At 36.2% G+C, this 12,404-nt stretch overlaps 1 protein-coding gene across 1 annotated transcript in view; it reads left to right on the top strand.

Annotated features, from left to right (window-relative positions):
* The window catches only part of NFXL1 (nuclear transcription factor, X-box binding like 1), a gene marked incomplete at its 5' end in the record, with an annotated part of 37,333 nt that overhangs the window by 15,306 nt on the left and 9,623 nt on the right, over nucleotides 1–12,404 (top strand). The window contains 4 exons of the mRNA XM_029084208.1: nucleotides 690–830; nucleotides 2,944–3,110; nucleotides 3,878–3,947; nucleotides 11,574–11,678. Of these exons, the coding sequence (XP_028940041.1) occupies nucleotides 690–830; nucleotides 2,944–3,110; nucleotides 3,878–3,947; nucleotides 11,574–11,678 (483 nt within the window). The remainder of the gene's footprint in view (nucleotides 1–689; nucleotides 831–2,943; nucleotides 3,111–3,877; nucleotides 3,948–11,573; nucleotides 11,679–12,404) is intronic.

Below are 12,404 nucleotides of genomic sequence, written 5' to 3' on the forward strand. Positions count from 1 at the left end.
CTGTTAACTGCATTGTTAACCTCAAATTGGAAAGTACAAATATATCATAAGAAATTAAAATCCTAGTCTTGTCATAGAGCCATTTCTCCTTTCCCTTCCCACTCCTGTGAGTTATATTTGATATAGTCAGTATTTAGTTTTTAGAATTTCTGGCTTGCATGTTGTTTTCTGTTGAATTGTAAAATGTTTTGGGTTTATGATGACCATAACACAGTTAACCTTGTGAAAGTGAGCTGTAACTCTCTTCTGTAATAACTGTAAAGCAGTTTAGGAACCTTTAATGGAAGGCACAAGTGTAATTTGGAAAGAAGGAATAAAGCACACTAAAAGATTTGAGAATGTCAGAGTCTGTTTGAAACAAACTAACTCTTGCAAAAGTTAGACAGCTTGTTTAGTTAATAAAGTGGGCTTTTTTACCTTGTATAATCAGTGTAAACCAAATGTATGTGCCTATGTTGGAAGGGAAACGTAAAGTCTATTAATGAAAGGTCAAATAGACATTGCACTGGCTTTCTTCTTTTAACAAAGAAGCTCAAGAACAAAAATTTCTCTGTAATGATGCTGTGCCTCTGTGTGTGTGTATATATATATGCTGTGTATACACATGGATGTATCACACACAGTACACGTGCAATGCGTGTGTATATATACACTATCTGCATATTTATTTATTTATTTTTAACTTTTAGGTCAGTCAATTACCATGTCACTCTGCAAATCCCTACTCCTGTAAAAGATTTTGTGGACGGCTTCTTGATTGTCAGAATCACACCTGTATGAAAGAATGTCATCATGTCACTAAACTGAACAGTAGTACAGATGGAAAGAAGGTAGGTTTATTTCCCTTTTGCTTTTGTTCTTCTGTATTTTGTACATTGTCTTCAGTTTCAACTGGAAAATAAAGAATTTGCAGCTGCAAGGCACAGGATCTATTCCAGATTCCACTGGGAGACTGGCATGTGTTCTGTTCCCACTGATGCTGTGACATTTAGCTAATCTATACTTCTTTAGACTATGAAACTGAGACAATATTACATATTTTGCAAATGCTACACTTTTTTGTATATGTTAACATACATTACTTTTTTTTTTTTTTTTTTATCAAAACCTTATTTCACACTCTTGACAAGTCTCTTCTAAAATCAGTATTTGTAACTGTCAAGATAAAGTGAACTGCTGATGATCCCTGTGTACAAATGCACTTGCAATCTACTGGGGAAACTATTTACTGAGGAGGGCTGTAAATGGGTTGAGGAGGCCAGCAGATCTTTAGGAGAGCATACTGGAAATGTTGGAGAACAGGTGAAGACTTGAGGCAACCCCAACCACAAATACAACTGTATATATTGTAGTTACCATATTATTCTATTAATGATTGTGAAACTTTTGTCTGAGGAGTATCAGCCGTTAGTGCAACTTGTGGAACAGTAACCAGCGATACAGTGACATCAGGAAATACTGAGTGACAGTTGTTTAAGAATCCCCAGTTATGACTATAAGAGGGTGTCTGCCTACTCCTTCAATTAAACCAATTTAAAGGTGAATGGGTCAGGATTATTCCTAGTTCCAGTTTGAACATTCTCAGAAAATTGGAGTCTATGTATGAGTAAAGTATGGGTAAATCTCATTTCTCAATTTTCTTTGAATTTTTATAAACTCAAGTTGGTTTTGACCTTTAGAGCTTTTTTTCTGTTGTTTTGTTAGACTACATTGCAGATCTAGTCAGAAAAGGGCTGATTAAATTTCCTGCTTAAATGTCCAAGTAGTGTTTTTTCTGTCTGAAATTTAGGTTTGTTCTGCATGTTGTGTAAGAAAATGTTTCAGAAAGACCAGCTGTTTACTTCTACCTGCTGTTAAGTTCTATTTCACAGTTTTCTAAATGCTTTCAGTTGCTATTGTCTTTCTTAGATGTGAATTTTTGGGAGTTAGGTTTTGTAAATGATCACTGTAAAAAGGTTCCTTTTTAAACTTCATCAAAAATTGTTCAGCTGTAGAAGCAGAAGAAAAGGGGACTGGAAGAAAATGGGGGAAGACTGTATTAAAAACTTAAATTCTTATGCCCTTATTCTGAACAGCATGAAGTGAAATGTTGGTGTGGAATTAGTCCTTTTGGGGAAGCATTCTGTACTTTCATTCTTAGATAAATTGGCTTTACTTGACTGACTTCTGTGAAACTGAGCATTTAAATGTGATAGTGGGCCTTAAATACTGTGCTGTGCAGACTCAGTTAATGAATCACGTTGATCTATCTGTATGTATTTGCAGACTGGGGCTCTGGATAAGTTATTAAGATAAGAATATGAATAGAAATGGAGTTTAATTTACTGTGCTGATCTTTATCACATTGTGCCGATGTTGATCGCGTCACCTGGAATGAGAATGACACTGCAGCTCTTGTAGACTTTGTGTAGTATATGGAGTGGAAGCAACACTTTAGCAGCTCCCAGCATATATCTAAGCTAATACTTGCTGGAAGATTATACAAACTATTGTACACACATGGAAATGCAATGACTTCTTACAATCAAGCAAACAAACCTCCCCACCCCTGTATTATGGACCAGTATATCAGGACTAAAGTAATACGTTAACATGGTAGATGGGAAAAGTTAATTCTGAATGTGAAATTACTTCTTTTTCTAACAGTTTTTCATAGAGAATTAACAGGCTTAATGGCAATTTTCCAAAGCACTAATATTAAGAGGTCCTTTTATTCTTAGGAAGCAAAATAGAACTCTGTCTCTACCTAACAAACACTGGCATTTCTTGTTTCTTTTAAAAGCATATTTTAATTATAATTTTTGCTTGAGGGATATCTTACTGAATAGCTAGATTCTCTCAACAAAAGCACCCCAGCTCTTTCTTCTATATAAAAGCTTGTTAATGGCATTTAGCAAACAAATGTTTGTCACTTTCTTTAGTACTTTGTTTTTATTTTGTTAGGCAGGTCCAGAATGTTCGCAGTGTGAAGAGGAGTGTACCAAGTCCCGGCCATCTGGCTGTCCTCACCGATGTGTTTTGCCCTGTCATCCTGGGGATTGCCCATCATGTCTCCAGATGCTTAAAATAAAGTGTCACTGCAAACTATCAGTACTGTATATTGAATGCTTGTAAGTGTCAGGACTGAACCTAACTTTTAATTTGAATGCTACCAACAATTTGAAATGTCTGGAGATGGCAAATTATAAAATTTCTCTTGAAGGTTATAATTTGTAATATAATGGAATTTTTTCTATTTAAAATTTGCCTGTGTTTTATTTGGTATTACTGGTAAAATTATTGTAAATGCATGGAGTCTAATGAGCAGAACTGGTTTTATAATGTTTTTATAATGCAGGAATATTTTGAATTATGCAAATATATAGTAATCTACATTATATTTTATCTATATGTGGTTCTTTTACAGTATATAAAGAAGAATTGTATAACAAGAATTAGAATTAGTGTAGTTAATGTAAAAGGTCTTTACAACCACTATCCTTCAAACTCTAGTTGTTTTAATTGGAAAACTTGTTAGTAATAATTTGTACTGCTTTTTAATCGTTTGTGTGTGTGTGTGGATAGAGAAGGTAAGCTGGGCTTTACTGAATAAGATAGGACTTGTGGATTTAAGCATTATCCTTTGCATATTGCTCTGAAAACATTCATCCCATGCATATATGTACTTCTTTGAAGATTTTCTTTAAAGTACCTCAAATCCTCTAAATTTTTGTGGCTTTGTCTGTAAAATAGTGTGGTTTATATTAATGCCACAGGATGTGGACAAATGAGCCCATTTTTCTTTACAGTGAGATACACTTAAAATATACCCCTAATTGTATTGACTTTTGTTGGTTTTAATTTGTAATTTATCACAAATACATCTTTTCTTTTACAGAAAACTAACATGTGCTGATTTAAAAGAAAAGGAGCTTCTTATTTCCTGCAAAAACCAGTGTCCAAAAGAGGTAAGCTATATTAACAAAGAAATACTTGATTTGATGGATGTGTGGAATTTTGTGGATTTTACTTTTTTGTAAGGTTTTTGATACAGTTTCACAGGTCAAGCAAACTAGAGAAGCCTTGTCTAAATGAATATGTTAAATGATAGATGTGAGGGTGGTTAGTGAACCGCACTTGGAGAAGTTGCTAGTGTCTTGCTGTCAAACTGGAAGGTTATACTGAAGGATCAGAGATTTGTCTTCAAGGCATTAGTAGCTTGAATGTTTAAGCATGCAGATGAGGTTGAATGTGGAAGAATATGTCCTCTAATATGGTTAAAAACTGGTCTTGAATTTGTATCCCCAAAATAATGGGATGCTCTTTGATTAGGAAGAATACTGAGAATTGTGCTTGTGATTGTTCTCATTTAAGTGCAGGTCTAGCAATCTCTGTCTGTGCAACAGTTCTGAGACAAGGGGGAGCGGGGGAAGGATTTGATACTTAACAAGCGAGATGAGTTAATAATGCCCTGCTGCAATAGTGAAATATATGTTAAGTGGGGTGAAACAGAAGACAAGCCAGTTAATCTTTCTACGGTATCTGGGTTTATCTAAAGGGTTGCAGTGAAGAAGAGAAGAATAATATCCTTATTGGATGATGCTTAGACTATGAACCAGTGTGTGTAGGCATCGGTAGGGAAGATTCCTGTTAAATACTACTTTTGAGTAGTAAAGCTTGTGGAGCAGGGGAAGAACTAGTTGGAGAAGCTACCACATTTTCATCAGTAACAGCTTAGACGTGTATCAGGATTTGTCCAGTTGTGGATAGTACTGCTATAAGACAGGAGGGATGGGCCAAATGACTTCTTCCTTGTACTTCCTAGTGCTGATGTTGTGTCCTGCTTGTGTGCTTTCAGAAATCCATGCATTACTTATTTTTGTATCTTTGTTCTTTAGTTGTCATTAGTTGTGGTGAGAGTGACAGCCCTTTCTTCACTCCGTTCTCTACTGTAGGGTTAGAAAATTTATGAAGTGAAAAAACAGGAATAGTCAGGAATATTTTGGAAATTGTTTCCACTGATGAACTCTCCAGAATTTCAGATATTTTTTTTTTTTTCCTGCAATAAAAATGCTTGTACTGAAGAAAATATTTTATCCCATAATCACTTATTATTTTGATGTTCTGTTTTGGCCTTTTACTGTGTAGCTGAGTCTTTGTCTCACACAATATTTAGCTGGTATTCATAAACAGTTTGATTCAACCCTTCAACAGTTTGATTCTCCTTCCCTGATTCACTCAGTTCCCTTATGCTGGTTTACCTATGATGTCCTCTAGCCTGAGGTTTCTGTCTTCTTACCTCGTCTCTTGTAGTTCTGGATTCTGCCTCAACTGAGTAAATGTAGGTTCAAAACTTTTCTTTTGTTTCATTATTTTCCAGTGTCAGAAGCATAAAATTTGAATCCTTTCCTTTTGATTTTGAGTAAATGCAAATATGCACAGGGTGTCTGCTTTTTTCCCAACAGTGTCTGTTCCTCTGTTTTTCAGGCAAGATTGTGTTAACCCCAACAGGAAGGCTGTGCTGTGTGCCTACTTGTATCTTCTGCTTTTTGCCCTTGTAAATGCCTTTCTGATGGTTTTTTTTGTGTGTGTGAATGAATGTGCCTGTCACAATTTTCTCATCTGGATGTCTGAAAGCTCTGGCAGGGGAACACTTTTGGATATTATTTCGTTGTCCATTTACCTCTTAATTTTGTCCTTTCATTTCCCTCTCTGTTATTTTCATTTTATTTGCTTCAAGACTTCCTCCTCTTTATTTTCAAGAGTGCTTATAGTCTCTTACCATGAACTATGTGTTCCTGTACTTCAGCTTCTCTTCAAAGATTTTTTTTTTTTTTTTTCTGTATCTCATCTTTGTCTTTGATTAATATAATTGTTGTGATTTTTCTGGACATATTCCCAAGACTCTGTCTGGGATTTAAAATTCATCTAGTAGTGGTCCTGAATTCTATCTTGCAGTTCAGAATTGTCCTGTTCCATAGATTATGTTGTTTTTAATTAATTCAGTGAGATGTGAAAGAAAGCTTAGGCCAACAGAGTCCACTTTAGTTTTATAAAGCTTTTATTTAACTCTAAAATTCTCATTCCTATATATGCCCTGAAAAATAAGGGTTTATGCAGTTTCTGCTATCCAGAGAATCATTTTAGTGTACTTGATGATGTAAAAGTGCATTATCTGCCCTTCCTGTGAAAGGAGCAGCCTTAGCAGACATCATCACCCTACCGCTACCACCACTGCCGCCCCTCCCCAGCAAATACAGATCAAGCCCATTGACGGGACCTCATGACAAGAACTTAGAAAAAACTTGGCCAAAAGCTAAGATGGATAAGACTACCAAGTTTAGAACTTTTAAAGTTTACAAATAAAATATGTCTGATCAAAACTAAATTGGAAATATTTTGTGTGTAGTCCTGACAGCCTAAATTAAAATTTAATTTAATGTTTTATGAGAATTTTCTTATTCAATATCAGAAGCTGACCTTGGGTCATTAGCAGAGCTCAGTGAAGTTGCTGTTTGCCAAAAATCGGTATGCACTCTAATTCCATGAAGCTTAGCATAATGCTGCTTAGGTTCAATAGAATATAGTATTTTACTGAAGTCTTAGTTTTGAGATGTTTTTGGTTAATGGAAATTGTGGCAGACAGTATACTACCATATTTGAAATACAGGTAGCATGGTACATTTGGGGATTATGAAAATCAATTATATTGTCTGGTGCCTTGAAAAACTACAACAAGAACTTGAAAGTCTTGAATGGTTTCATGCTTTTGTTTTGGCAATGTCAGTATAAAACTACAAAAATGACTCCTAGTATTAGACAGTACAGTTCACATTTCCTTTCTGCTTTAGGGAGAAGCAAAGTCTTTGATATTGCCACAGCTGTCAGATGAGAAGCTTTAATTAATAAAGTTCTTTCTCTTGTTTGGTACCAATAACAAAATATCCTGTTGAAGGACATTTAACTTTTTTTAATCAGGGGTGATTAAATTCTTATGATCATGTTTTCAGATGTTTTACTAATACTTTCATATTAGTATTTGTGAATCTGTGTTTAACACTTTATTCTGTGTAATTAGTATTTTTTGACAAAAAAACATGTCCTTTATAGTTTCACTGTGGACACTGCTACTGTCTTGGTATGAAACGTGGGACCGCATTGTGATAAAATTATTTTTACATGATAGTGCAGTAGAGACAATGTTATAATTTTTAAGAGTATATGTATGGTTTTTTTAATAAATGAAATACATTTTATTTCCAGAATGCTTAATTAAATTCTGTAAACACACCTTGAAAATGTATGTGGGTTGCAAAAATTTAATTTTAAAAGGCAAATGCAAAGCTTTGGTCCATAATGAGAGGACTTTCCTCAATGTCTGGCTTTAGCAGTGGAGGTTCTAGTAAGAGCTCTGGAATCAGGACCACCCTTTAAACTAAAGAAGTCTGCCCCTTTGTTTGTAAATGATAAAGTTATCTTTTGTACTCCCTTTTGGGATTGCTGCTCCAAAGTGCTATTTTCATTATTAACAGGTTATTTTCTTTATTATCAGTTGTGTATTAACAGATAGTGTTTACTTTATGGTGGAGATCAGTTAAGCCTCCATAAATGTTGATGTGTTTTATCATCATCAGACATAATGTTAAGATTTAAATGTATTGCCTATGAGAAAAATACTTGTAGGATTTTTTGGTTTGTTTTGTTTTCAGAGCTGTGGATTAAATCCCTTTCTTTTAAAGGCCTTGCCTTGTTAAACATAAAGCCTGTTCATTTTGTCCTTCAGTCCACAAGCTATGGACAAGAGATCTTATCTGGTGAAAAAGGTCTAAAGGGACATGTGCTTCCTATTTTAGCACCAAGTGGCTCAGCATGGACCCAAAAAAAATCCTTTCCCACTACATTATTTATCCAGCAGAAGGTTGCTGCTGTTTTCCAAGATCACGGGGCAGTGTTGTTTTGCCACTCATTTCACTGCTCCACCTGAGTTTGTGGGGTTTTTTTTAACGTTGGGTTTGCATTGGAAGGAGTAAAAAGGAAGTTACACTGCCAACTTTATTTTAGTCCTGCATCCCTGTGGATGTGAACTGTGTAGCTCTATGCAGAGAACTAAATGTGCAAATTTGGGTTTCAGTATTGCATTAAACGTATTTCTGTGCTATGCGAATTTTGCTTTAATGGTGTGTAATGTAAGAATTTTCTTGCAATAGCACCTGGAGGTTGAGGGTAGGGCTACTGTCTTGACTTTGCAGCTCTAAAATGTCGCTTATGAGACTGTTTGGGCTTTGACACTATGAATGGAAATGTGCCTAATTACTTCCAGCTTACTCTTCCATACTAATAGTTCTAACCATGGGTTGTTTTGGCCAGCATGGGATGACATGCAGGTGAGACTGGATAGTGTTATTGTGGATGATGCTCTTGGGTAAGGGCCCTCTTACTGCACAGAGGTCATGCAGAAACAAATTGGTTTTGTAAAGATCGTGGTCACTAGTGAGCAGACGCAGCTGTTAAACTCTGTGGCCCTGGCTGGTAGGCTGACTTTAGCACCATACAAGGCTTAAAGGCAAGTTTCTCCCCTCATCTTTTCAAAATGAGGCAAAATGCAAGATAGATTTGCTGATGATCAGTTGTGCCTGAACAAATATCTCATCTTTGAGATCACCAATTTATATTTTTTCCTTCTAGGTAAAGCTAATAGATTAGATGTGCTACCTAAGGATTCAGCAGAACATTTGAGTCAATGCCACTTAGTCAGTAGCTAGTTCAGATACAGAAGAAGATTAATACAAGGATGAAGGTGGGCTAAAGGAAACAAATACTTGTATTTTATTATTTTTAACCCCTCTCCCCCGAAAAAAATCTAAAACAACAACAACAAAACTAAATAGAAAGTTGGAGCAAGATGTTAACAATAAGGAAATTTTCCCAAGGACTGGATTGATCCCTGAATTTGCATTGTTTTCAGTAGTGACCTTGACACCGAAAAACATTGGAATTTTTTGATGAAAACTTGTGGAGAGTTGTCAGGAAATGACAACTGAGGAAACACATGTGTTTGGGACTTGTTATTAGATACAGAAAAAACAGTAAGACCATGCGTGTCAAGGCTAATAATAAGCTCACAGGAGATGGCAGAACTTCTTCTTATCACAGCATGATTAGCTGGAGATAAATGCAAATGAGAGCTGAAGATGTATTGGGGAAGATATTCTATCAAGAATAAGGTGCAATTAAGGCATGGTACAAAGTCCTTCCTAGTCATTTGGAATATTACATGCAGTTCTGGGTACTGTATTCAAGAAACACTGATTTAATCTGGTTGAAATTCAATCAAGGGAATACTATGGGAATAAAGAACCTTTTATGAAAGGACTGCAGAGAAATATTTCAATGTGAGGGGGAGAACTAAGGGGTTTAGACTGGCTAGAATAAATGTAGGAAATTCAAAAAAAGCTCTTATATCTTGTAGTGAGCTCCTGGAACAGTTTCCTTAGCAAAACAGTAGAAAGGGGGTAGAATGGGGGGCTGTTTTTATGGTAAAGCTTCATCCAGTCCCAGAGGGATCGTAGGAGATGCCTGCTTTTAGTAGGACTGGACTTCAGAACTGAACATGGTGACTTCGAGATTCCTTCTAGTCCTATGTTAAATGTGCTGAAAGTGTGACTAAAAAAAATGAGCCTAAACTGCGAAGTATCTGTCAGTGTAATAATAGCTTGTGACTGGCATGGACATAAAAATATGTATCTCTATTCCATAATTTTTAGTTGGGAAGTTTTGCGTTCTGTTTAGGTGTGTGTTTCATGATACTAGCTCCGTTTGTGCCCTCGTGGCCAGGAAGGCCAATGGCATCCTGGGGTGCATTAGAAGGGGTGTGGTTAGTAGGTCGAGAGAGGTTCTCCTCCCCCTCTACTCTGCCCTGGTGAGGCCGCATCTGGAATATTGTGTCCAGTTCTGGGCCCCACAGTTCAGGAAGGACAGGGAACTGCTTGAGAGAGTCCAGCGCAGAGCCACCAAGATGATTAAGGGAGTGGAGCACCTCCCTTATGAGGAAAGGCTGAGGGAGCTGGGGCTCTTTAGCTTGGAAAAGAGGAGACTGAGGGGAGACCTAATTAATGTTTACAAATATGTTAAGGGCAAATGTCATGAGGATGGAGCCAGGCTCTTCTCAGTGATGCCCAACGACAGGACAAGGAGCAATGGGTGTAAGCTGGAACACAGGAGGTTCCGCTTAAACTTGAGAAAAAACTACTTTACAGTGAGGGTGACGGAGCACTGGAACAGGCTGCCCAGGGAGGTTGTGGAGTCTCCTTCTCTGGAGACATTCAAGACCCGCCTGGACGCCTTCCTTTGTAAAATTGTTTAGGTTCCTGCTCCGGCAGGGGGATTGGACTAGATGATCTTTCGAGGTCCCTTCCAATCCTCAACATTCTGTGATTCTGTGATTCAGTTCCAATGGATTTATGAGAATCCAAATTTAGTAATCAACAAGAAGTGTATACATCTGGGGTTTGTATTTATCTTATGTAGTAGTCTCATTCTTGTGGATGATGTAGTATGTATACATTTTCAATTTTTAATAAATGTGAAAAAACGTATCTTAAAATTGTACATCTTACAGCATTTTCCAAGTTGTGTTAATCCCTTGATGACAGTGAAGAGGTGAAATTTGACTTTGAGTAAAGAATACTATCTAATGCCATTTCAAATAGTTTGGGGATTTAAAGCTATGTCTATAAATAAATCGATTGGATGTCTTAGGTGAGATTACACTTTCAGTTATTAACAGTATTGGATGATGTAATTGAAAATGAAAAATCATTATTGTGAGGGTTTCTTACAGGTATGCGTATGAGCAAGGTATATTTTCAGTCAAGTTCTTAACAAAAAGTGGAAAAACTTTACTACTTGACACTTTTATCTAATAATAATGCTGGGAGCACTGCTACATTTCTAACAGTCAGTATATTTAAATTAGTATCTCAATTCTTAACACAGTAATTGAATTATAATATTTTCATTATAAATGTTAAAAATTGTGCAGGCAAGTAAAAAAAGTCTCTATCTCACAGCTCTCAGAAATGGAATAACCTGCCAGATGCAGAAATTCAGGATTTTGTGAAATTATTTTGACCATAAGAATATTGGTGGCCTATATTTGACTTTTGCATAGTTCAGAAGATTCTTGCATGCAGAATTTTCTTTTGTAGTATTTTTGCTTCTGATTCTCCCCTCTTTCTTTTGTTGACTCTAATCTACAAGTTGGTACAGTACACTTAACATCAGTTTTCAGTTTCTTTTTACCTTATCTACTCATATTCCTCCAAAATGCAGATAGCTAGGGCTGGTTATTAATCAAGCTGTGCCAGTGAAAAATAAATAGTTCTACAGGAACTCAGGAACTGAAATATGGTGAATAACAAGCAAATATTTGGAGAAAAAAAAAAAAAAAATCAACTATTTCACAAGTGGAGAAACTGATAAGCTGAATGAGCTTTCTGTTAAGCTAATGTGTCTGAAATAAAACCAGTTCATAGATTCTTCACAATTTTACAATAATTTATTGATGTGGGAGTTTTGTTTGTGTTTTTGTTTAGTTGCCCTGTGGTCACCGATGTAAAGAGATTTGCCATTCAGGTAGCTGTCCCCTGAACTGCAGCCAGAAGGTTAAACTCCGATGTCTCTGTAAGAGACTGAAAAAGGTAAAATTGTAAAGTTACAATTTTGAGAACAATGTGTTTTATTTGCATGTTCCTAAGCTTCTATGGATGGATTGTCTTAAGTGTAGATCAGAGCAGGTTCAGTTACTGCTGAACTGTTAGAGTTATAACAGTTCACATCAGCTGAACATCTGGGCTGCAGTATTGGAAGATTCACTGGAGAATATAAAATCCTGGTAGTTCTAGAATATGTTAGCTGCCTGACTTTAAATAGCTTTCTCTTCAAGCACACTTAATTTTTTTTGTAGCTCTATTGGGAGAATAGTTAGATGACCTGGAGTGATTTGAGAAGAAAAAATACATTTTTCTGACAATATTTGGAAAGTTTATAATTGCATAAGTTGGAACAAACACAGATGTTGTGAATCCCTAACTAATGTAATCCGTTATGGTTCTCTGCATACCTAAAAGCAAGTACAGGCATCAGCATCCTGGGCTTCCAACAAAGATAAGGGACAAAGTAATGTAACAAATTTATTATAGCTATATGGTATTATGAGGGGAAGAACAGAAATTAATGTGAAGTCTTGGCAAATAATAATGACTTAATTAAAAAATTATTATCTGGCTTAATTAAAAGGTGCTTAAATTATTTTTCTGGACCTGGTTGACTTCTGAGCCTTCCAAACAGGCTGCAGTTCCCCAGAGTTCTCAGCTTCTCCAAGAAATGTCTTATGCAACCAGAAGTCTTGCAGGTGGGGTGTTCAG

The sequence above is a fragment of the Antrostomus carolinensis genome, unplaced genomic scaffold (assembly GCF_000700745.2).
Source record: "Antrostomus carolinensis isolate BGI_N321 unplaced genomic scaffold, ASM70074v2 scaffold38803, whole genome shotgun sequence".
In the NCBI taxonomy this organism is placed as follows: domain Eukaryota; kingdom Metazoa; phylum Chordata; class Aves; order Caprimulgiformes; family Caprimulgidae; genus Antrostomus; species Antrostomus carolinensis.